The sequence below is a fragment of the Myotis myotis genome, unplaced genomic scaffold (genome assembly GCF_014108235.1).
Source record: "Myotis myotis isolate mMyoMyo1 unplaced genomic scaffold, mMyoMyo1.p scaffold_m19_p_1, whole genome shotgun sequence".
Classification (NCBI taxonomy): domain Eukaryota; kingdom Metazoa; phylum Chordata; class Mammalia; order Chiroptera; family Vespertilionidae; genus Myotis; species Myotis myotis.
In genome coordinates this window covers 120,928,678-120,955,230 of record NW_023416313.1, presented here as the reverse complement: position 1 = coordinate 120,955,230, position 26,553 = coordinate 120,928,678, and the positions used below count along the sequence as shown (strand labels likewise).

At 43.5% G+C, this 26,553-nt stretch overlaps 1 protein-coding gene across 8 annotated transcripts in view; it reads left to right on the top strand.

The window, feature by feature from the left end:
• The first annotated feature begins 2,273 nt into the window (after positions 1-2,273).
• The window catches only part of CREM (cAMP responsive element modulator), a 100,640-nt gene continuing 76,360 nt past the window's right edge, over positions 2,274-26,553 (top strand). Inside the window, exons 1-2 of one of the 8 annotated variants that reach the window (XM_036350218.1) lie at positions 2,276-2,564; positions 22,046-22,146. In XM_036350218.1, the coding sequence (XP_036206111.1) occupies positions 22,103-22,146 (44 nt within the window). In that variant the 5' untranslated portion in view covers positions 2,276-2,564; positions 22,046-22,102. Of the gene's footprint in view, positions 2,565-7,483; positions 7,627-11,668; positions 11,730-22,045; positions 22,147-26,553 lie in introns of those variants that run through there. The other 7 variants (XM_036350237.1, XM_036350211.1, XM_036350245.1 and 4 more) reach the window with 7 other exon arrangements.

Sequence of the window (26,553 nt, the reverse complement as noted above, 5' to 3'; positions counted from 1 at the left end):
GACTGTGAGAGGGCACAGGCAGGGCTGAGGGACCCCCTCCCCGAGTGCACAAATTTTTGTGCACCGGGCCTCTAGTCCTATTAATAAAAGCCTAATATGCAAATTGACCAAACGGCAGAATGACGGGTGGAATGACTGGTTGCTATGATGCACACTGACCACCAGGGGGCAGATGTTCAATGCAGGAGCTGCCCCTAGCCTGCTGGCCTCAGGCCAGCCAAGGTGGGTGCCAGCAGAGGTCCCCCCAATCGCCTGGCCAGTCACCCAGCAGAGGGAAGCAACTGGTGGCAGTGGCAGGGGGAGGGACTGGCAAGTGGGTGGCGCCAGGCTGGCCCACACGGGTGCCAGTAGGGGCCCCCCCCAATCACCCTGTTGGTTGCCCCACAGACCAGCCCTGATTGCCAGCCAGGCCTAGGGACCCTATCCATGCATGAATTTTGTGCACAGGGCCTCTAGTCCTATATAATAAAAGGTTAATATGCGAATAGACTGAACGGTGGAACGACTGGTCACTATGACAGGCACTGACCACCAGTGGGCAGACGCTCAATGCAGGAGCTGACCCCTGGTGGTCAGTGGACTCCCACAGGGTGAGTGGCCGCTCAGCCAGAAGCTGGGCTCACGGCTGGCGAGCGCAGCAGTGGAGGTGGGAGCCACTCCTGCCTCTGCAGCAGCGCTAAGGAGCAGTGAGCTGAGTGGTAAGGAGTAGGCAGGCGGTAAGGAGTGAGCTATCCTGGACTGCAAAAGGGTGCAGGCCGGGCTGAGGGACACCCCCCACCCCCACCCCAGTGCATGAATTTCGTGCACTGGGCCTCTAGTAAGAAATATTAATCATGCTCTGTTTACCATGATTGTTCTGTTCTGATTAGAGAAAGCACATTCTAACCTGGCTGAACGTTGTATGCCCTCGGATATGCGAGCTAACATCGGAATAGAGTCTATCCTCCTTTTCTAAGAACTGCCTGTCATTATGGAAAAATTTACCACCTTGTGGCTAAAACAATCTAGTCCTGGAGGTACCAAACCTTTGCAAATCCCCAGCCCCTATTGACTCTGCAATCCCCCCAGTCCACATTGCCTGCAACCTGTAACCACTGTACTTGCCTACTTTCCCATTCATGTATTTCTTACTTTCCCACGTAATCTTTGTCTCTCTACCCAATATAAGCAGCTGGCTTATAGGCAGGGGCAGAGCAGATTTTTGTGGATGACCTGCTGCTCTACCGTAACACTGGGCATTATTGGAATAAATGCTCATGTATGATTTAACCCTGTGTCTGTTTAATTGGCTCAAGTAGTGACAGGCAGCCTGGACCCATTGATTGTCCAGTCACAGTACTGCCCTTCTTTATCCCTGCTATATCATTTTAAAGTTTACTATAAATTTTACTGTAAATGTAAATATTAGAAACCGAAAAATCAGTTATTGGCATTTCTTAAATGCTTGAATTATTCGGAAGGCCTTGCCAGCAGTTTCAAGCGTGACATTTTTCTGATTTCGTTTTTCCTGAATGTAAAGAGGCTTATTTTTAGGCTAAAAGCACTGCTTTTTGAGGGCCTACTCTGCCTAAAGATAACTTAGTATGTTCTGAGTACACATAAATGGGTTCCTAGTTTACATGTGCCTTATTTACAGCCCCAGGTTTCCAGTTGATGAAAACAAAACTCTCCTCCCTTACAGGCAGAGGGTTTTCCTTGCTATCACTGTCTTCCTCTCCACTGGCGCATCTCCAAGTGGGAACCCTGGCTGTTTCTCAGCCACACTGACGCACAGACAAGGCCACCACGGTGGTGGGGGCGGCAGCAGACTGAGTATATGGGAGGCCAGTTGGGTCTCCCGAGTCTCGCGTCCAGCGGGGCACCCGCGCCCAAGGGCGTTTCTCAGGAAGGTGGACGCTGCAGAGCTGTGGGAGAGAGGAGGTTCCTGATATTCCGCAGGATGCGCGTCCCGGCGGGAGAGACCCATGACGCTCGCGGATCTCGGCTTGGGGTCAGCAACCACCGACAGGCTCGTATTGAGGTGATTGGATTTCGGGCACGCGCGGCGAAAGCTTCCGGTTCCCAGCCTCGCCTTTGGCCCCGCCTGCGACTCGGTCTTTCTCCTCAGTCCCCCACTGGTCTCTCTCCTTGCTCCGCCCCCTGGCCAGGTCCTCCTCCCCCCTGAGGCCCCGCCCCCTGACCGCTCCTCCTCGCCAGCCTGAGGCTCCGCCCCTTGGCCCTTCTCCCCTACCCCCGTTCCATTTAATTGTTGGATTGTCAGCGCCGCACTCCCGCAAGCGGCCGGCAGGTGGCGGAGTTCGAGCTTGGATTTTTCCGCCAGGCGTCCCCCAGGAGGCGGTCGCGGAGCTGGGCAGGGTAGGGCGGGGCGCGCGCGCGCGCGGACGCAGTTCGTGCGGCTGCCGCGCTACTTTAGGTCGGGATCAGTGGGGAGGCCGCGGCTGCCGCATCAGAGCTGACGTGGACGACGTGGGGCCGCCGCCGGCGCCGCGTTGCTGGTTTGCGGTCCCCACCTCCTCGCGTCCGTAAGCAGTGACGAGACCGCTACGTAAATCCCTTCGCGGTGGGTAAGTGGCGCGCTGGTCCGGACTAGAGACCCAGGAGCTGGGACGCGGCGCAGGAGGCGGAGGCAGAAGGGAGGAGGCGGGGCCGAGCCCAGGCTGGGGCAGCGGGTGCGGGGCAGCGGGCTTTCCGGCCTCTTCGGGAGGCCTCCCCGCCGGCCCGGCTTCCGGCCCCGGTCCACTGCCTTCGTCCGCTGCCCTCGTCCGCTCTCGTTCGCCTCTGCGTTGGCGGTACAGCGGCCCGGAGCGTGGGGCTGCTCGCCTGCGCTCAGCCTGACCTCTTTGAACTTGGTACACGTTGGAAAAGTCTTTCTGGAAAAGCCTTCTTGCTCTGAACGGTCCTCACTCTGAAAAGAAAGAGGAAGCAAGAAGTCAGGACGATGGTTTTATTTGTCACAGCTGACCATGAGTAGCACCCGTGTCCATGTTTTATGTGCTCAGTTGGGATATAAATTAACATTAACCCGTTTTTTCACCGAAACATGAACCTGAGGGACATCGCTTTTGACTCATTTTGAGCCCCAGACATGATCTGATGAGATAATGCGAAGAAAGCAAATCCGCCTTAAATCGCGGTTTTTCTTACTGTTTACTTTTGATTTTTGTCTTTTTATGGCCACCTAGTAAGGTTCCCAGAACATGCTGAACAGGAAATACATTGTTAACATAGCTCTTTATTCTACTGCTATGTCCAGTCTACCGGAGCCCTGAATTTGAAATCACCTACCTGTTTCTGCACTGTCAGTTTCCGGCCAGAAATTCTGACTTACAGGATCAGCTTGAAAGTCTGACTAAAACTGAGAGGCTCCTCCAACACTGCGGTTTACCTACATGGCTTGCATAGAATTTCTTTTCTGCTTAATATGTGGGGCCTCGGAGAGTGCAGCCACCTTCCCATGACATAAATAAAAATCTAGGTGCACAGCGACAGAGGTGCAGTGTGAAAATTGTATTAGATTACGTTAATGACTCATGTTCTCTATTTTAGGTGCCACAGTTTTCTCTCAGTATTTATACTCTTTTTGGGTGACAAGCTGCTTTCCTTTCATAAGTCAGAGTAGTCTTTAAACCTTTGACTTAAAGTAACTTTTTTTTCTCCAAAGGAAAGCAATTACAAACAATGTATTTTGGCCAATGAATACTATGTATTAAAAACTAATGTTTACGGAACTAGTACTTACTGATCCAAACATAACTTTTAAAGAGATATTTAAGTGGATGTGATCCTGGATGAGTAAAGACTGAAAGCATTGTCATAGAAAGTGTTGATTATTACTGAAAACATTTTTGGTGAATTTGTAAATAGATCAATGTTAAGCATATGTTTTCCCAGTGACTTTCTGGTCAACCTGGAATTGTTTTGGTGAGTGTGAAGCTGTAATTACACTGTTTTGTGTACATATTTTTGTAAGAGTATATGAATAAATTTTTATTGGATGTGGAAACTCCGAGGAGCTATTTAATCGTTTTGTTTTTGCATTGTCCTGGAAAGGTAATGAAATTTGCATCTGATGAATTTAACAAACTCCAGACTCCATAAATTACTCTAGTTTCCTACTGAGACAAGTCATTCCATGATTAAAATATGAGATATTGTTTAGAGTGGTGGCTATTTCATAGAAAGTAGGGAAGAGTTCAGATTATTAACATCTATGTATAAGGAATCCTGACTAAATCTTTACCAGTGTACACATATATTTCTGATTCTGACTGTTTTCCCCATCTTGATATTTTCTGCAAGTAAGTACACTCAAACCTCAGTTCTCAAAGGTCTCCCACCTCAAACAGCTCGATTCTCGACCAAGTTGTACATGAAAAAATGCCAGGTTAACTTTGGTTCTTGACCTAACAACCCTTTCATGCTGATGTATCAGCATGACAAAAAATGTCTCTCTGGCCACAAAGGAGAGAATTTGCTACTATGAGGCAGTAAACAGCTAAATCTTGCCTGGTTAACATCTCAGGAAATTGTGCTGTGAACTTTTTTTTTTTTGCTTTTATTTCTGGTGAAATGGATGATTAGCACAATTTTAAAACATAAAGAGGACATCAAGAGTAGTTAATGTTGCTAAGGGTGTGAAAGAAACGATAACAATGATCACAGGCAATTGAAGAGGTAGAAAAACTATTGGTGATTTGGATAAACCAAAAGCAGTTAGCTGGTGTCAGCTTTTCTGAGTCAATGATACATAAAAAAGTGAAGATGCTATATCTGACTTCCCGAAAGACCCCTAGACCCAGTGCAGAAAGTGATTTGGTTAAGGCTAGTACGGGTAGTCTGATAAATTTAAGAAAGTAAGTATTTGTTTATAGACTGAACTGTACATTAGACCTGTACTGTATATAAGAAAGGTTAAAAACAATCATTTAGGGGTCTGGAATGAATTAATTCAATTTACATTATTTCTAATGGGGAAACGATTATTCGGTTTTTGAACAAATTGCTTCTTGAATAGCCTCCCAGAGGGATTAAGTTTGAAAATCGAGTTTCTACTGTATTGGGCCTGAAAATTAAGCCATGTTTATTGCTGAAGTGGGTAAAAAAGCACTCAAATGTCCTGTTCCATTTAGATAGACTTAAAAACATAAACAAAAAACCTGAACAATGCAAACACTTAACACCTGAACCATTGATATTTGACATTAAGGAAATAAGCCTGAAATGTTGCCTTCTGTTAAGTATTTCTACTTTATTGAACTGATGGATTCCATATATAAAAGTCAACTTTGAGAAGAGTTATTATTGTGCACTGAATGTTATTTCAATATTTTTAATACAAATATATAGATTATGAAAATGTAGATTTCAGGGAAAGTGTTTCTCACTCGTTTCACGTAGGTAGTTATAAACATTTAAAATCATTTTGTTAACACATTTCGTACCACTCAGGAGTTTTCTCGTGTTTTGCGCGCCATCTGTTAAGGACCTCTCAGGAGTGTTGTCGTTTTTTTTCACGCCCATGGAAAAAGGAGCGAATCTAGATACTTATGTAAATTTTGTTTGGTCCCTCTTCATAGAGGAAAATGTTTTACACAGTACCATACCTTAAAAAAGTACTAGGAACTTTAATTGTTTAATTGTTTTTGTAAATAAAAATGTTATAATTATTGAAAAACAACACCTAAAGTGCATTATGATGATTTAAATAACGTGCAGTTTGCCCCAAAATGTGCGGTCCCTGGCGTATGTCTTAGAGATTTCTATGTGGTATGCAATGTGTTAATTTCCTTTTAAAGAATACATAAGGTATTTAAAATACTTTTACCATAGGAACTTCTCAATAAACAGTGCTGTTAAAAGTAAACACTTTAACTTCATGGGTTTTCTTTCTTTCTTTCTTTTTGTTTTTTTAAAATACATTTTATTGATTTTTTACAGAGAGGAAGGGAGAGAGACAGAAGCATCAATGAGAGAGAAACACCGATCAGCTGCCTCCTGCACATCTCCTACTGGGGATGTGCCCGCAACCCAGGTACATGCCCTTGACCAGAATCGAACCTGGGACCTTTCAGTCCGCAGGCCAACACTTAGCCAAACCGGTTTCGGCTTGCTTTCCTTCCTTCCTTCCTTCCTTCCTTCCTTCCTTCCTTCCTTCCTTCCTTCCTTTCTTTTTTTTAATGCTCTCGGATATCCGATAGAGAATTAGGGAGAATGAGGAGGAAAACCTAAGGATAACATTAGTGGGAATTTATATTGATATTATTCATGAAGACTCCTTGAGTCTTATTGGTACAATTCAGTTATAGCAAAGTTTAAAAATAAAATATTTTGCACATCTCTTCACTGGCCTTCCTAAGAGTGTTGGAGAAAATTACTGGCAAGGTGTAAGTGAAACAATTTTGAGGTAAAGCATCGGCTAGGAAGTTATATGGGAGTTTTGCTTAAAGAATGTTTAAATAAACCGTCTCCCTAGTGATGGATGATGCTTGTCTCCAAGGAAATCTTACTAGCAACTCTTTTGTGAGGTTCTTTTGAAGCCTGCCAGTTCTCCTAAAATAGGAAGCATCTTTATACATATTTTTCTGAACAATGTACAACCAGACAAATTAATTGTTAAAATAAAATCCTGTGAAATTTTGACAGTGGGCTAATGTGATTTTAATATTTTACTTTGAGATTTTCACAAACTCAAGTTTCTTCAGTTATCTTAGTGAAGCTTTTTTTTTTTTTCAATTCAGTAGACTTAAAATCAGACCATCCTAACTCACAATGTCAATTATCATAGTTCTGTTCATAATCTCAACCGCATTTTTTTCCCCATTGAGTGCGTGAAAATGTTTTTTGTTTTTTTTTAAATCCTCACCTGAGGATTTTTTTCTCATTGATTTTCCGACAGAGTATAATGGAGGAAGGGGTGGAGGGAGAGAGAGAAACATTGACATGAGAGCAGTATCAATTGGTTGCCTCCTGCACCCACCTGACTGAGGATGGGATCTAACTCACAACGGAGGCATGTGTCCTTGACTAGGAATCAAACCTGTGACCCTTGGGTCCTCGGACCGATGCTCTAACCACTGAACAACTGGCTAGAGCTGTTTTGTTTTGGCTTGGGTTTTTTTGTTGATAAATGTTTTAAGCAGGATTTTTTATGGTAGCCTTGATTATGATGAAAGCTTCTGTTTCTGCAAAGATATAGTTTATTGGGGCAACTATAACTTGCATAAAGACCAGTGTTACTGTATATAGATGCCTGTTAATGTAAAAAAACCCAAACCTGTAAGGAATTTTTGTGAGTTTATTTGAGCCAAACTGTCAACAATTGCCTGGAAGCAGAATCTCAATTTATTGAGATAGTGCTCTGGAGAATGGCAGTTGGGTTACATGAAATCCATTGGTAATAGATCAGGGAGGCGGGAGAAAGCTAAGTGGGGAAACCTCTGGGATTGGATAAAAAGTAAAATGATAGACACATATTTCTTTTACATAGGTGGGCTCAGGATAGCTAACAGTCAACAATTAACATGGTAACTAATAGTGAGGGAATTTGTGGTCTGCACACTGGTGCCATTTGTTGTACCCTGAGGAGTCCAGAAAAAGGAAGTTACAAGTTACCCTAACATTCCACAGGTATGTTATCTTAGATGCAAAAAGACAGTAGGCTCAGTAAAGATTGAAGTTGATCTTTGTCAGGGAAGATACTGGCCTAGGACATGACTACCACTAAAAACTGCTTTTTAATTAAAAGGTTTCAATTTCAGACCATCCTTTGTGATTACCTTAGGTCTCTTGAGTTTGCAAGGCCATTATGCAGGCCTTCCCTGAGTTAGTCAGGTTAGCATGTGGCCCTTTTTCATCCACATGCTATTCTTAAAATTGCTGGAGGAGTTACATTTAACTTATTTAGGCATGTTTTTGCATTTAGAAAGATACCGGTATTGTTCAAATACACAAGATAGGACCAATCTAGGTAAGTATAATAACGTTGTAATTAGTTTCTGAACTTTAAGGTAACTCAAGTATCTTATCTACTCTTTCCCAGCTTTACTGGTTAGTAGTCATTACAGTGGTACGTAATGTATAGACAAATGTTTTGAAATGTACTTAAAATGCAGTAATGAAGCATGCCATTGAAACATAAAACTCTACAACGACTCTAGTCCAGCAAATATCTCTCCCAAGAGATTTTAAATTTTATTGCCCTTCATCAAGTTAGTAGTAGTGGTGGGGGTAGTGTTGTTAGGGGTGTAGACCAGGATTATTTGAATTTATTTACTTTAAAAAATATGTTTTTATTGATTTTAGAGAGGAAAAGAAAGGGAGAGAGATAAATACATCAATGATGAGAATCATTGATCAGCTGCCGCCCACACATCCCCTATTGGGGATTGAGCCTACAACCTAGGCATGTGTCCTAATCAGGAATTAAACTGTGACCTCCTGGTTTATAGGTTGACACCCAACCACTGAACTACACAGGCTGGGATGAATTTATTTTTCATTTTCTCCTTTAGCTGCCCATTCTGGTATTGTTTGTGAAAAAGCCAAAAGCAGGAACCAAGTGGGGAATGGATTGAAAAGAAAGATGCTTGAATAGTTAATCCTTTGGTGATTTTAGTAGAGTTAAGATTTCTTGTATAGTAGGTATCTGAAGCAATTAAGTTGGAGTGTCCCTAAATCTATACTAGAAAGCTGCCCAATTTTATGTATGATTCATGTCCAAAATATTAAGGACATTGTTTACAAGTGTTTTAAGTAACTGTTTACAACCATTGGCTACCTCTATTCTTACACAAAAGTATAGATCACTTGACAGTCATGCTAATTTTGCTTCACAAAGATTACAAACTTTAAAACTGCTGTAATTTCCTTCTACTACAGTCTCCCTTTGTTTTTCTTATGCTCATCACCTTGCTTGAAATGCATAATAACCATAGGCTCATCCCTGTCAATTTCAAATACACACACTTTGGAATTATTTGTCTTCTAGCTAGCCCTGCTTCTTCCAACGTTCTATTCTACTTAGTTGAGAAGGACAACTTTACAATATGAGCTTCAAATTCTTCTTCCTTGATCTTTTAAACCTTACTTGCTATTTTTCTTTTTTTAAATATATATATATATATATATATATTTTTTTTTTTTTTACAATTCTTTGTATTTCTGTGGGGTCTGTTGTTATTTCGCCTCTTTCATTTGTGATTTGGTTTATTTGGGTCCTCTCTCTTTGATACTTGGTGAGCCTGGCTAGAGATTGATCAATCGCGTTTATCCTTTCAAAGAACCACCTCTTGGTTTCATTGATCTTTTGTATTATTTTTTTGGTCTCTATGTCATTTATTTCTGCTCTGCTCTTTATTATCTACTTCCTTCTGCTCACTCTGGGCTTTTCTTATTGCCCTCTTTCTAATTCTTTTTTTTTTTTAATTTAATTTAATTTAATTTAATTTTTATTTTATTTTTATTTTTTTTAATTAAATCTTTATTGTTAAGATTATTACATTTGTTCCTCTTTTTTTCCCCCCATAACTCCCCTCCTCCCAGTTCCCGCCCCACCCTCCACCCTCACTCCCCACCCACTGTCCTCATCTATAGGTGCACGATTTTTGTCCAGTCTCTTCCCGCATCTCCCACACCCCTTTCCCCCCCAGGAATAGTCAGTCCATTCCCTTTGTATGTCCCTGGTTCTATTATAATCACCAGTTCATTCTGTTCATCAGATTATTTATTCACTTGATTTCTTAGATTCACTTGTTGATAGATGCATATTTGTTGTTCATAATTTGTATCTTTACCTTTTTCTTCCTCTTCCTCTTCTTAAAGGATACCTTTCAGCATTTCATATAATCCTGGTTTGGTGGTGATGAACTCCTTTAGCTTTTCCTTATCTGTGAAGCTCTTTCTCTGACCTTCAATTCTGAATGATAGCTTTGCTGGATAAAGTAATCTTGGTTGTAGGTTCTTGGTATTCATCACTTTGAATATTTCTTGCCACTCCCTTCTGGCCTGCAAAGTTTCTGTTGAGAAATCAGCTGACAGTCGTATGGGTATTCCCTTGTATGTAACTGAGTTTCTTTCTCTTGCTGCTTTTAGGATTCTCTCTTTGTCTTTTGCTCTTGGCATTTTAATTATGATGTGTCTTGGTGTGGTCCTCTTTGGATTCCTTTTGTTTGGGGTTCTCCGCGCTTCTTGGACCTGTAAGTCCATTTCTTTCACCAGGTGGGGGAAGTTTTCTGTCATTATTTCTTCAAATAGGTTTTCAATATCTTGCTCTCTCTCATCTTCTGGCACCCCTATAATTCTGATGTTGGTACGCTTGAAGCTGTCCCAGAGGCTCCTTACACTATCCTCGCATTTTTGGATTCTTTTTTCATTTTGCTTTTCCCGTTGGGAGTTTTTTGGCTTCCTCGCATTTCAAATCATTGACTTGATTCTTGCGCTCCTCTGGTCTGCTGTCGGGAGTCTGTATAATATTCGTTATTTCAGTCCGTGTATGCTTAATTTCTAGTTGGTTCCCCAATATAAGATCGAGGGTCTCATTAGTTTTCTTGTAGATCTCATTAAGTTTATCGGCGGCTTCCAAACAGTTCTTGAGAGACCTTAAAAGTGTGGTTCTGAACTCTATATCTTCCATTGACAATTTTGTCCTGTTTCTTTGTCTCCGCATTTTGTTATGCTTCCTTGGTGCACCCCCTAGTGGTCTTTGTTCGCAGTCTTATAGTTAAATCTTGATTGTTGTAGCTAATTCCAGGGAGGGTTTGACCTCCAGGCCAAGTGGCTATGAGAATCAGCTGTGTCAGCAGTGAGAGAACTTCTGTCCTCTAGGGAGGTGCTAATCTGGCGTTTGCCTGAGGCTATCCGGCAAATGCCTGTGTGCAGGGCTTGGGCGGGGCGGGTGGGTCGCTCTGGCTCGGGATCAACAGGGTGGGCCGGAGAGAGCAGTTATGGCGGCTCTCAGTCCTGTCCCCAGGGGCTCTGCCTCTCTGAGTCCCAGCACCCGCTGCAAAGCTCAGAGAGAAAGCTGCACTCGCTCTGACCGAAGCCAGACAGTCCCGCTTCTCCTGTTTGAGTCTGGGTCCCTAAAGACTCGCCTGTATCTGGAGCTCAGAGTCTGCGACTCCCTCCCGATTGAAAACGCCAACCGCGCCCTCCGCCGCCAGCCTGCTCCGCGCACTCCGCACCTCAGAATTTGACTTCAGCACTGTGCCTCCTCTGAGTGTCCGTATGAGTTTCTCTTTCCTCCTAGTTGTAGGACTTCCACTCAGCCAGTGTTCCTGTGGTTCTGGGTGATGTCCCTTCCGTTTTTTGGTTTCACTTTTGAAGTAGTTGTTCAAGGCAGCAAACTCCGGCGTTAACCTATGCCGCCATCTTGGTTCTCTAAATATATTTTTTATTGATTTTTTACAGAAAGGAAGGGAGAGGGACAGAGAGTTAGAAACATTGATGAGAGAGAGAGACATCAATCAGCTGCCTCCTGCACACTCCCCACTGGGGATGTGCCCACAACCAAGGTAATGCCCTTGACCGGAATCGAACCTGGGACCCTTGAGTCCGCAGGCCGACGCTCTATCCACTGAGCCAAACCAGCTAGGGCTTACTTGCTATTTTTCTTAAATCATAGTTAACCTATGAAGATCTACTTTTCCAAAGAACTAAAATCTCCCTTCATTCCAGAACCAAAGAAACAGATTGTGCATTTCTGCGTTCTCTTCCTCTTCCTGCTTCCATAAGAGGTACACTGCCTTTTATTCCACATTCTTTTTAATTTGACTATGGTAATTACAATGGTGGATTTTTTTTAAACTTTTTTGCAAAAAACTATTTCAGTGTGTAATTAGCAATTTCCATTTTTTGGTTTTGAAAGTGGAGCAAGAACTTACATATATACTAGAGGCCCGGTGCACAAAAATTTGTGCACTGGGGGGGGAGGTGTCCCTCAGCCCAGCCTGTGCCCTTTCGCAGTCTGGGACCCCTCGGGAAATAACGACCTGCTGGCTTAGGCCTGCTCCCGGGTGGCAGAGGGCAGGCCCAATCCCTAGGTGCAGCCCCTGGTCGGGCTCAGAGCAGGGCCGATTGGGGAGTTGGGGCGCCGCCCCGTCATGCACAGAGCAGGGCAGATTGGGAGGTTGTGATGCCACCCTCAGTCACGCTCAGGGTAGGATCAATTGGGGGGTTGGGGCACTGTCCCCTGTCACACTCAAGGCAGGGTTGATGGGGAGGTTGTGGTGCCACCCCGTCACGCACAGAGCAGGGCCAATCAGGGGGTTGGGGCGCTGCCCCCGTCACACACAGAGCAGGGCCCATCAGGGGGTTGGGGCACTGCCCTCTATCACCCACAGAGCAGGGCTGATCAGGGGGTTGGGGCGCCGCCACTCTCACACTCAGGGCAGGGCCGATGGGGAGGTTATGGCTCTACCCCCTCACACACAGAGCAGGGCCCGTGGGGGGGGGAGGTTGGGGAGCTCCCCCCTATCAGGCACAGAGCAGGGCTGCTCAGGGGGTTGGGGCCCCGCCCCCTGTCACACACAGAGCCACAGGGCGATCGGGGTTTGGGCGCTGCCCCCTGTCACACTGATCCTGGTGCCGGGAGGCATATTACCCTTTTACTATATAGGGTAGAGGCCTGGTGCATGGGTGGGGCCGGATGGTTTGCCCTGAAGGGTGTCCTGGATCAGGGTGGGGGTCCCCACTGGGGTGCCTGGCCAGTCTGGGTGAGGGGCTGAGGGCTGTTTTTAGGCTGGGAGTGACTGAAGTTCCCAACCGCTCCTTTTTTTATTTTTTTTTAATTTTTATTCTGGGCCAGCTTTACCTTGAGGCTTGGCTCCAGCTCTTAGGCCTCCGTGGCTGAAAGTAGGTTTCTGGCCTTTGCTTACAATGTTGCGAATCTGCTGGCTGAAGTTCGGCGGTATTTGTTACAATGTTTCTTAAACTGCCCGCTCAGAGGCCTGCAGCCGCAGGCGGGGAACGTTGGTTTCCTCCAATCCTCTGTCACTGAGGCAAGCAAGTCTCATGTTAGTTTCAAGATGCCTGGCTGCCGGCCGCCATCTTGGCTGACAGTTAATTTGCATATCTCGCTGATTAGCCAATGAAAAGGGTAGCGGTCGTACGCCAATTACCATGTTTCTCTTTTATTAGTGTAGATATTTGCACAATTGTCTTTATAAAGCTCTACATTTTTGTAATATTTTCCCAATATTTTATAGTTATCTTCAACTGTAATGTTTGGTCCAAAAGCAACATTTTTTAAAAAGCAATCTGCCTTTATTATGTTTCCAACTTTTCATAGTGTTAATGTAAAAACATTCAAACCTGTAAAGAATTTTTGTGAGTTTATTTGAGCCAAACTGTCAACAATTCCTTGGAAGCAGTATCTCAGTGGATTGTGGTAATGCTCCAGAGAATGGCAGTTTTTCATCTATTTTTATATATCGCAATCAAATGAGGGGACGTAGGTGGGTTACATGAAATTCATTGGTGATACTAGTAGATTAGAGAGGCGGGAGAAAGCAAAGGAGTGGGGAACCTCTGGTATTGGATGAAGAGTAAAATGATAGACTAGACCAGGGGTGGGCAAACTTTTTGACTCAAGGGCCACAATGGGTTCTTAAACTGGACCGGAGGGCCGGAACAAAAGCATGGATGGAGTGTTTGTGTGAACTAATATAAATTCAAAGTAAACATCATTACATAAAAGGATACGGTCTTTTTTTTTTTAGTTTTATTCATTTCAAACGGGCCGGATCCGGCCTGCGGGCCGTAGTTTGCCCACGGCTGGACTAGACACAACCGTCAACAATTAACATGATAAAAATAATAATGAAGGAATTTGTGGTATCTGTCCTGCTGCCTAGGCACATTAGGTTGTGGCCCAAGGGGTCTGGAAAAAGGGAAGTTACTACCCAGATATTTCAAGGATATGTTATCATAGATGCAAAAAGACTGATAGGCTCAGTTAAGGTAAAGGTTGACCTTATCAGTGAAGATACCGGCCTAGGAAGTGACTACCCATCATAAACTGCTTTTTAGTTAAAAAGTTTAATTTCAGACCATCCTTTGTGGTTACTTTAGATCTCTGAGTTTGCAAGGCTGTCACACAGGCTTTCCCTGAGTTAGTCCGATTAGCATGTGGCCCCTTTCATCCACAATAGAATAAAAGGATAGACAGAAATTAGAGATATGCAAGAAGAAAGAAAAAAAAGGGAGGAAAAACAACAAAAAACAAAAGATCTTCTCACACACAAACACAAAAAACAAAACCCAAACAAACTCGCCTTTGGGTCCACTATTTGTGGGGCTCACTGGATTTTGCGCTGATGTTGTCCTAGGCTGGCATCTTTCCTGACAAGGTCAATTTTTACCTTAAAAAACAACAACACACACTCTCTCTCAATCTCTCTCTCTCTCTCTCTCTCTCTCTCTCTCTCTCTCTCTCTCTATATATATATATATATATATATATATATATATATTCATTGATTTCAGAGAGGAAGGGAGAGGGAGAGAGACAGAAACATCAATGATAAGAGATAATCATTGATTATCTGCCTCCCATGTGTACCTAATGGGGATCAAGCCTGCAACCCATGTACGTGTCCTGACCAGGAACCAGAAATTGAACCGTGACCTCCTGGTTCATAGGTTGACACTCAACCACTGAGCCACACCAGCCAGGTGGGAATACCAACCTTTTAAGGTGTGGACCAAAGAAGACAGAACAAAGGACTAGATAATCTAAAAGAAAAGCATGAAAGTAGTGCCATTAAGTGGTCAAGAAGAGAGAACCAGAGAGATGGTAGCATGAGAAAAACAGCGTAATGTTATTGACTTTAAAGATGGATGAAGGGGCCAAGGAATACAGGCGCCTCTAGAACCTTGCAAAGGCAAGGAAATGGATTCTCCCCTAGAGCCTCCAGAGAAACAGCCCTGCCAACACCTTGATTTAAGCCTAGTGAGACCCATTTCAGACTCTCACCTCCAGAATTGTAGGGTAATAAATTTGTGTTGTTTACGAAATAACAACAAAAGGTTAAAGGAGGATGAAATTTGGAGAGCAGGAAATGCTGTAGGGATGTTCAGGAAGATAGGGACTGAAAGGTATCCTTTAGATTTGGCAAGCAGGCATTCATTCAATGATGAATTTTTTAGTGCTTGCGATAAAACAATTCTCTGATAAGCCTGAGTCAGGGTCAGGTTTACATGATGGTCAGTATTCTGGTAATGCCATCCTGTGGCTGTGGTAACAGGAAGCTAGTACTTTCTTCAGTGCTGCTTGCCTCGGGGAATAAGCAATGAGTGGCTATTCCTGGACTTCACTGAATACTCTTTTCTACTTTTTGAATTCTGAATCATAAGAATGTGTTACTTATTAAAAAATTAAGCTAAAGGAAATGATATTTCTAAGAAAAATATAGAAACTAGCAGTTATGCCCTGGCTGGTGTGGCTTAGTTGGTTAGGTGTCAGCTCATGCACTGAAAGGTTGCCAGTTCGATTCCCAGTCAGGGCACGTGCTCAGGTTGTGGGCTGGATTCCATGGTAGGGGGCATGCTGGAGGTAGCCGATTGATGTTTCTCTTTCTCACTTTCTCTCTCTCTCAAAATCAATAAAAATTCTTTTAAAAAATTATAGTTACTTCTCCTTATATGGTGTCCTGATCATCATTATTATTTTAACTAGAGGCTCGGTGCACAAAAATTTGTGTACTCGGTTGGGGGAGGGGGTCCCTCAGCCTGGCCTGTGCCCTCTCGCAGTCTGGGACCCCTCGGAGGATGACCATCTGCTGGCTTAGGCCCGCTCCCCGGGGGATTGGGCCTAAGCTGGCAATCAGACATACCTCTGGCAGCCCGGGAGCCCTTGGGGGATGTCCACTTGCCAGCAGGGAGCAGGCCTAAGCTGCAGTCGGACATCCTTAGCGCTCCTGAGGAGGTGGGAGAGGCTGTACTGGCAGCTGTCAGCCTGGCTTGTGGCTGAGCAGAGCTCCCCCTGTGGGAGCGCACTGATCACCAGGGGGCAGCTCCTGCATCGAGCGTCTGTCCCCTGGTAGTCAGTGTGTGTCAGAGTGACCAGTCATTCCCAATCGTTCTGCTTTTAGGGTCAGTTTGCCTATTACCCTTTTATTATATAGGATAGAGGCCTGGTGCATGGGTGGGGGCTGGCTGGTTTGCCCTGAAGGGTGTCCCGGATCAGGGTGGGGGTCCCGCTGGGGTGCCTGGCCAGCCAGGGTGAGGGGCTGATGGGTGTTTGCAGGCTGGTCACACCCCTTTCAGGGTGAGGGTCCCCACTGGGGTGCCTGGCCAGCCTGGGTGAGGGGTTGATGGCTGTTTGCAGGCTGGTCAAGCCCCCCCCAATGGGGACCCTCACCCCATGAAAGTTTGGCCAGCCTGGGTGAGGGGCTGAGGGCTATTTTCAGGCTGGCCAAGCCCACCGGCGACGGAAGCTCCCAGCCTCTCCTTTCTTTTTTTTTTATATTCTGGGATTTATTTACCTTCTATAATTGAAACTTTGTTGCCGTCACTGGAGCTCAGAGCCAGCTACTGCTCGCTCCAGCTCTGTGGCCACGGCCGGCTGAAAGCAGGTATCTGGAGTTTATTTATCTTCTATAATTGAAACTTTGCGGCCTTCAGTGGAGCTCAGAGCCGGCCAGGAAGCTTGGCTTCCTCCATCACTGGAGCAATCAAGCCTCCTGCTCGCTTCAGCTCTATGGCAGCCGGCTGCCATCTTGGTTGGGTTAATTTGCATATAGTCGCTCTGATTAGCTGGTGGGCGTGGCTTTAGGCATAGCAAAGGTACGGTCAATTTGCATGTTTGTCTTTTATTAGATCAGATAATATCATTATTGTTTAATCATCTCTCTCCCTCATTAGATTGCAAGCTCCTGGAGAGCAGGGACATTTTATTATTTGTGTCTCTGATGCCAAGCACAAGGGCCTGATATGTCATGGGTGCCGAATATTCTTCTTCTTTTTTAATCCTCACCCAAGGATATTTTTCCATTGATTTTTAAATAGAGTGGAAGACAGAGGGAAAGACAGAGAGAAATATCGATGTGAGAGAAACACATAGATTGGTTGCCTCCTCCACGTGCCCCAACGAGGGTCTGGGCCAGGGAGGAGCCTGCAACCCAGATACGTGCCCTTGACTGGAATTGAACCTGGACCCTTCAGTCAGCGGGCTGATGCTCTATCCAGTGAGCCAAACCAGCGAGGGCCCTATTACTCTGTAATAAATAAGTGGTCCTTGCCACAATTTTTATGGAAGGTGAAATATCCCCATGTAAAATGTCAGCATAATAAAACGGCAACAATTGAATCTAAAACTCAAAATAAATGAATAAGAAATCTAATGAGAAAAATCAATTGGTGAATAAAATAGGATCAGAGGTATAGTTTAATCTGAAAGAGTGGCACCATGTTTGCTTTTTGGTCATGTTGTAGGTAGCCTGGTTCAAATGCCCTACCATCTATTGTCCCTGTACTGGAGTAGGGGGTAGGTGTGGCAAAAATAACCATTGCTGTAGTTCCCTTAGTTAAGTGGGGCAACTCAGTTTCAGAATTGACTGGGATGGTATAACACCACCCTAGAGGGGACCACTCTGGAGGGAACTCTGAAGGTACTATGTCTGTGACTAAGCACTGCGGTAGCTGGATAGATGCCTAAAAGGTACTTATGGATGTGCACATTTGTCCTTTACAACCCTAAAATAAGGGACCCCAGATATTCTTTTTTCTTTGCTAATTTTACTTCATTCAGCATCCCAAAGGCATATTTAAAAAATATATTAGTAAAAAATGGGTTTAATTTCTAGAGTGTTTAAAACAGCTTTTTTAATAGGTTGAAGGAGATTTTTAATTTTTGTATTAAAAAAATATTGGGGGTGGGCAGGAGGGGATTAATGAGGGCGGGGAGGGGACATATGTAATACTTTAAACAATAAAGACCAAAAAAAAATCCTTATTGTTGAGAGTTTTGCAGATGTCTCCTTTTCCCCCCACATTGTCCCCCTCCAGCCAGTTCCCACCCCAACCCCAGCCTTCAGCACCCTACTGTCTGTGTCCAGTAAGAGCTTTGGTTCATTTCTTTCTGCTCCCCCCCTTCCTTCCCTCTGAGATTCGTCAGTTTATTCCATGCTTCTATGCCTCTGATTCTATTTTATTCACCAGTTTATTTTGTTCATTAGCTTTCTTGTTTGTTTATTTTGATTTTTAGATCCAATTGTTGATAGATATGTATTTGTTGCCATTTTATTGTTCATATTTTTTTCTCCTCCACTCCTCTTCCTCCTCCTTTTTCTCCTCCTCCTCTCCCTCCTCCTCCTCTTCCTCCTCTTCTTCTTCTGAAAGAATACCCTTCAACATTTCATATAATACTGGTTTGGTAGTGATGAACTACTTTAGCTTTTTCTTATTTGTGATGCTCTTTATCTGACCCACAATTCTAAGTGAGAGCTTTGCTGTGTAGAATAATCTTGGTTGTAGGTCCTTACTATTCATCACTGAATATTTATGGCCTGCAAAGTTTCTGTTGAGAAATCAGCTGACAGTCATATGGGTGCTCCCTTGTAGGTAACTAACTGCTTTTCTCTTGGTGCTTTTAAGATTCTCTCTTTGTCTTTAATCCTTGGCATTTTAATTATGATGTTTCTTGGTGTGGGCTTCTTTGAGATCCTTTTGTTTGGGGCTCTCTGTGCTTGGACTTGTAAGTCTACTTCTTTCAACAGGTTGGGGAAGTTTTCTGTCATTTCTTCATATATATATTTTCAATATCTTGCTCTCTCTCTTCTCCTTCTGGCAACCCCATAATTCAAATGTTAGTACGCTTGAAGTTGTCGCAGAGGCTTTTTACACTATCTTCATATTTTTGGATTCTTTTTTCTTTTTACTCTTCTGATTGGGTGTTTTTTGCTTCCTCATATTTCAAATTGTTGATTTGATTCTAGGAATACTCTACTCTACTATTGAAACCATGTAAACTATTCTTTCAGTTATTGTATACTTAATTTCTGGCTGGTCCTTTTTCATGTCTTTGACATTTTCACTAAGATCCTTGAAAGTCTCATTAAGATCCTTGGGTAACCATATAATTTGTTTTGAACTCTGTATCCAGTAGTTTGCTTGCTTTCATTTCTTTAATTTGTGACATGTTTCTTTGTCTCTGCACTTTGACTGCTTCCCTGTGTTTGTTTCTATGTATTAGGTAGAGCTGCTATGTCTTCTGGAGTTGGTGGAGTGGCCTGTAGGGCCCAGTGGCTCAGTCTCCCCAATCACCTGAGCTGGGCATTCCAGATGCACCCCAGTGTGGTCTGTGTGCACAGTCTTGTAGTTGAGCCTTGATTGCTGTTGATGTCACTGGGAGGAGTTGACCTTCAGGCCAATTGGCTGTTTGGAACAGCTGTGACTACAGTGGGAGAGCTGCTTTTCAGGAAATACCCCTATGGAGCAGGACTTGCTTCAGTGGGGTTTTGGTGCTCACTGAGTCTGCCCCTTGAATATGTCACTTGTGGATATGTAGAGTTGTACTCTGCTGTGGTCTGAAGCTGTCCACCAAGTGCACTGGCTCTGGGGCTTCGAGGAAGATGCAAAGTTAGCCACTGCTTGGGGCCACCCAGCAGGAGCTACAGAGGGACCTGCAATTTGCTATTTGTATTGAGCTTGGAGTTGCCCAAGGTGAATGACAAGGAGGCTGCTGGAATCCCTGGTGAAGCAAAGCAGGCTGGTGCTAGGGCTGGGTCTTGGGCCTTTTACTGATCAATTTGGGGCATGCTGTCACTAGCTGTAGCTTGTTGACAGATTTTAGCAAAGTCTGAAGCCTGACCCAGGACAGGCCATTCATATGGAAAAGCTGCTGCAAACAGCATGGGTGGGGCTGCAAATTGGATGGGGCGGGGACTCAGGGAATCCCCAAGGTGGAGCAAACAATGTGCTCCAGGCTGATGGAACCTCAGATATGCCTGCCAGTCAGCCCTGTGACAGGGGAGGTCAAAGCACAGGAACAATGACCCCTGTGAGCTCCCTGTTTGAGAGAAAACTGTCCCCAAGTTCCTGCTGCAATGCCACACAATCCAGTTCCTCCCTGTATGTTTCTGGGTCTCTTGGTGCTGGAGGTCAGAAGAAACCGGACTGTGGAAGTTTGAGTGCAGGACCTTTAAGAGGAACACCAAGGATTCCAGCAGCCTTCTTGTCACTCAGCCACAATCCCCACTGGTTTTTACAGCCTGCAGTTTCGGGGACTTCTCTTCCCAGCTCTGGAACCTTGGGCTGGTGAGCTGGTGTGCAACTGGGACCCCTTGCTTCTCATGGGCAGCATCTGCCCCAGAGATAGCCCTTCCGATGAAAAAAACAGCACATATGAGTATTGGACTAACCCAGTGGTCGGCAAACTCATTAGTCAACAGAGCCAAATATCAACAGTCCAATGATTGAAATTTCTTTTGAGAGCCAAATTTTTTTAACTTAAACTATATAGGTAGATACATTGTTATTAACTTAATTAGAGTACTCCTAAGCTGGCCTTTGCTAAAAATGCCCTCAATCTGCGGGGTCGACCTCAGCGAACGTACCCTCACTTCTTCTAACGCCACTTCTTCAAAATAGACTTTCCCAGGCTGAAAACCGACTTCTGCGTATGGGCCACGAAGTTTCAGTTGCATTGTATGTGCGCGCCCGCACGTGGTATTTTGTGGAAGAGCCACACTCAAGGGGCCAAAGAGCCGCATGTGGCTTGCAAGCCGCAATTTGCCGACCACTGGACTAGCCCATTCCGGCTTCCACCCCTCCTACCAGTCTCAATGTGTTTCTTCTTTACTTAATCTAGTTGTAGGACTTCCATTCAGCCAGCTTTCAGGCAGTTCTGAATGATGGTTTTTCTGTATTTTAGTTGTAATTTTGATGTGGTTGTAAAGGCGGCAAGTATAGGCATTTACCTATGCCGCTATCTTGCTTCCTCTCGACGGAGATTTTAAATAAACGTTAATATTTTGTTTGGAATTAAAATTCTTTGCCAAAACCCAGTTTCAGATTTAAGGTAAATGTAAAATGGTTGACAAATTTGTTGCAGTGAAGTGAAATTTAAGGAAATGATTTGTCCTGGCTGTATAGCTCATTTGGTTAGAGTGTCATCCCAATACACCAAGATTGTAGGTTCGATTCCTGGTTAGGACACATACAAGAATGAACCAATAAATGCATAAATAAATGGAACAACAAATTGATGTTTCTCTTTCTCTCTCTCCCTCTCTTACCCATCCTCCCTTGCTTTGTCTCTCCCTCTCTCACACCCTTCCTCTCTTTTTCTAAAAAATCAATAAAGGAAAAAAAGAAAATGATTTATTCAGTTTATTAAGTGATTATTACCATTTAAACATAGCCCTGGCCAGTTTTCTCAGTGGTTAGAGCATTGGCCTGTGGACTGAAGGGTCTCAGGTTGGATTCCTGTTGCAGGTTCAATCTCCAGCCCTGGTCATGGTGAGTTCAGGAGGCAAACAGTTGATGTGCCTCTCTCATATCAGTATTTCTCTCTCTATCTCTATCTCTCTCTATGTCTATGTCTATGTCTATGTCTATGTCTATGTCTATGTCTATGTCTATGTCTATGTCTATCTCTATCTCTATCTCTATCTCTATCTCTATCTCTATCTCTATATCTCTATCTCTCCCCCTTCTCCCTCCTTTCCACTCTCTCTTTAAAGATTATTGGAAAATAGATCCTTGGGTGAGGATTGAAAAAGTAAAAAATAAATAAAAATAGAGCTGATACTTATGAGTAGCGCATAGTATATATTAAGTAATTAGCACTACTTTCTGTTCAGTAGAAAAGAATCTGAGAAATAGCACATGATTTAAGGATTTTGAAATTTTTTCCTAAGAAGATCATAAAATTAAATAGAGTTAAAGTTGAAAAAAATATAGACTTGTTTTCAGCTTTCTATACTGTTTTTTTTTTTTTCTTCAATTTTTCAGAAATTAGGGTATTTTTCTGGTGTAGTTTTGAGAGGTTTTAATTTTTAAAAAATTAAATGTTATGATCTCCCAATTCAACATTATAATTTCACTGCAGGATACATAAAGAAGAAAACTGAGAAGGAGCAAAGCATTTATTACAAATGTCTTAATAATGAACAAATGTGGCAGGAAAAAATATATTAAGACAAATCTAAGGTAGGTGGATATACATATGTTTGTTTTGAAAATATTACTTAATGAGTTTAAAATTAAAATGGATAAGTTTATGTACTTAAGTATACATACATAAGTGTATGTGTATATGTATTATAATTATAAGATATAACCGTATGCACCCATATTATTCAGCCATTCAATTAAGGAATTCATCTTCAACTGTGTACTTTATTGGATTCTGTAGGGAGTAAGTGGACATGCACATTTAGCTTATTCTAAAAGCTGGCCTTTTCAGTTAGGAAGGAGACCATCTATAAGAATGTGGACAGAGTTTTCCTTTTCCTCCCTCCTTGCCCAAGTCTCTACCAATATTTTACAGAAACCCAAATAGAATTTTTCAACTTTTCTTTTGGTTACTTTCAGAAACATTTTGGTTCATCAGTTGGATCTAGCTTTAAAAAGAAAATAAATTTTCTATTACTTTTTTTTTGTAAAACGATTTAGAAATAGAGAATAGAGACAACTTTACTTATTATTATTACTTTTTAATCCTCACCCCAGGATATTTTCTTCATTGATTTTTAGAGAGAGTGGAAGGGAAGGAGATTGGGGGGTGGGGAAGAGAGAAACATAGAGGTGAGAGAGACACATCAATTGGCTGCCTCCTGTGTGTGCCCTTACTGGCATGAACTGGCAACAGAGGTTTGTGCCCTTGCCCTGGAATTGAACCCACAACCCTTTGGTCTGCAGGCTGACGCTCTAACCACTGAGAAAACTGGCCAGGGCTAGAAACAACTTAATTTTTCTTTTCCAGCTGGGTTTTGTTTTTAAAAGAGGTGAAAAATTTTTTACCAGGGTAGGGCTCTGCAGTGTAATTTGTCTTTCCAAAGTTAAATACAACTAAGATTTTGGAAGTTTATTAGTTAATTGTACATTTTAATTATAACTAGGAAACTGCCATTGACTTATTTTCATTCAGATGTTTTTGGCCTGTTTCCTTTTCCTTTCTTTGTTCCTATCTTCTCTTTTAAGAACACTTTCCTAGGTACCTATGATAGCATTTCTTTAAAATGCTTTTCCTTTTCTTCTCATTTTGTCTCCTACTTACATGGCTTGTGTGTTCTTGATACATAGGTATGCCTAAATAACTTTGGTCATAATTATCTTGGCATTTCTATAATTGTAAAGTTAGTTTTATGAATATATTCCTTTGTATTTATTTCTTGAGAGTTTGTTACTGGTTGTCTACCTATTGTTTATGTTGTACTGAATGAACAGTACAATTCTGTTGTACTTTGGTGTTTGGGGGAGTAATTGCTGTATGATGTAGATGTTCTATTAATGTCCTAGAAAAGAACAGAGTCAGCAAACAAATACAGTTCTACCCCGCCCCCCCCGAAATAAAGTAGTTAATCTGAGATGTCTTTGAAAAATGTGCTAATGGTTGAATCCTATTCATTTAAAACAATAGGTATGTTAATATTTCGTTAAACTGAGTTCCAGTATATTCAGAACATATTGAGATAAGGTTCACTTTTCTGTGAAAGAAAGTAGTTCTCTAAATAATAAAAAGAAGACTTCATGTGAAATATTTAATCTTTATAAGAAAAGAATATCGCTACTATTGTTAATCATAAGTTTAAATATTAATATACCTACTTTAGCAAATCCTTATCTGTTCTTTAGAATTGTGGAATGTTTGCCAGTATTTTGTTTGCTTTTAGTCTATAGTGCATAATGGACTTTTTTGTTTGTCTTAGTTTATTATTGTTTCATCTTATATGTTTTTATTTTTAGATATTCTGTAATTTATCTTTACTAATTGGTCTTTTCTCTCTAATAAGAATTACTGTTTAAGATTAAATTATTGTATAATTAATTGATATATTATTCTATTAATTTTTTAGTACACTATGTTTAATATTTGATTGTGATGGAAAGTGAGATTTTGGAGGAAGCATTCTGTTTCTTCAATTTCACCATAAAATGTGTAGTGATCAATGCAAGAGTATAATGGATTTTTCTCTTATATTTAAAAATAAATTCTGTTTGGACTAGCTGAGGCTGATTTAGTGTTATGTATACTTATTTACAGCAAGGTCTTACATAGTAGGTAAGCTCAGTGATTTGAGAGATAAAACTTGAAATAGTTGTAAAGAATGACAGAGTAAGCTTGCTAGGAATATAATAAAATTACTGCCCATTTTGGGTTGAAAACCGTGAATTTAATAACTTTAATACTGTTTTATAATTTTATTCAGTATCATTCATCAGCCTTGGTGCAGGCATGGAGGAGACAGAACTGATTTTGTCTTGAGTTGGCATTTACTAAACAGATACAACAAAAGGAAAAGGGATGAGGGAATTTAGGATATTGGAATAGTAGTTAAAATGAGAAACCATGGATTCTACACTGAATAGGGTGGGATGTGAAGATAGGGGTAGGCTGTGGAGAAGGGAGAAAGTGGTCTGGAGATCTCAGTGTGGTTGAGTAACAGGAGTGGTAGGAGTTACTGAGGAAGGGTGTAAGGTGGGAGAATAGGATGTCAGAAATAATTTTTTCAGAGATGGAGTAGTTTTGAACACAGACAAGGTTCAGTGTATGGCCAGCCACTCAAGTAGATAGCTGAAGTGGAATGAGAAAGTCATTGAATTGAGGCATCAGGGTGAGAGGGATGGGTTCTTCCCTTTGTGTTGAACAACACACAGACTGGTGGAGAGGAAGGCTCTTGAGTCAGGTGCCAAAGTCTCCAATTATAGGATGGTACACCCAATTACTGTGAGCTTTGAGGGAACAAGGGATTTTACAAAGGAACAGAGGAGGAACAGCTGGGAAATAGTAGTGGGGATCAAAGAGGATGCCAAGTCTACATTCTGATCTTAATAAGGTGTGGGAAGATGAGCTGCTCTTAAGAGGGCTGTGGAGGCTTCGGGAGTTTCAGGTAGCACATTACAAAGGCGTAGAAGGAAAATAGGAGGAGCAATTGTATTATCTGGGGAAAGGAATCACTAGCTATGAGAGTGAAGATGAAATAATGGCAGGGGCATATATCTTTCACATTGTCTGGAAAAATAGGAATGTAAGGTATTAATGGGTGTAATTCTGGTATGGCTGCACAGGCCTGGCTTTTGGGGGAGGCCCGTGGTCTGTGATATATGGTCCTTAGAATGGACAGGAGCAATTGTGAGGAGCAGCCAACTCAATTGCTGGTCTAGTGTTGGGATAGGAGGGTATAGTTAACTAGTGGCCTGGTGCACGAAATTTGTGCACATTAAAAGGGGGGGGGTGTTATTAGAGGAAACCCACACTAATAATAGACAAATATGTAAATTGACCGTACCTCTGCGACACACCACATCAATTAGGAGGGAATATGCAAATTACCGGGACAAAGATGGCGGCAGCCACAGATCTAGCCAGAGCGGATGGGAAGCTTGGGTCACCCCTGGCGACGGAGGAAGCCAAGTTTCATGCCCGCCTGGGCTGGCTGCCGAAGGAGGGGCCTGTGGGCAGCGGCCACGGAGCAGGCCAGAGCTAGCAGGAGCCTTGGGTCACCCAGGCCAGCCACGGAGGGAGGGACCTGCAAACGGCCCTCAGCCCCTCACTCAGGTTGTCCAGGCCACCATTGGGGTGAGGGTCCCCACTGGGGGCCGTGGCCAGTCTCCAAACAGCCATCAGCCCCTCACCAAGGCTGACCAGGCACCCCAGCAGAGACCCCCACCCTGAAGGGGGTGTGGCCAGCGTGAAAATGGCCCTCAAACCCTCACCCACGCTGGGCATGCCCCCATGGGGTGAGAGTCCCCGCTGGGGGGCATGGCCAGCCTGAAAACAGCCATCAGCCCCTCACCCAGGCTGGCCAGGTACTCCAGAGGGGACCCCCACCCCAATGGGGGTGTGGCTGGCCTGCAAACCACCACAGGCCCCTCGCCCAGGCTGCCCCGCCCCCAAAGGGCACCCCCACCCTGATCGGGAACACCCTTCAGGGCAAACCAGCCAGCCCCCACCCGTGCACCAGGCCTCTGTCTATACTAATAAAAGGGTAATATGCTAATTAAACTGGGAGACCTCCCAGGAGATCTTCTGGGCATTCTTCTGGACAAAGCCATGGTGGCAGGGCCAAGATAGAGGCAGTTAGGGGCCAAGAGGGGAGGGCAGTTTTGGGTGATCAGACCAGGATGGGACGGCAGTTGTGGGTGATCAGGCTGGTGGGGGGGGGGGGCAGATGGGGGCGAGCGGACTGGTGGGGGAGGGGCAGTTGGGGGCGAGCAGACTGGCAGGCAGAGTGGTTAGGGGCAATCAGGCAGGCAGGCAGGTGAGTGGTTAGGAGCCAACAGTCCCAGATTTCGAGAGGGATGTCCAACTGCCGGTTTAGGCCCGATCCTACATCAGGCCTAAACCGGCAGTCGGATATCCCCCGAGGGGTCCCAGATTGGAGAGGGTGAAGG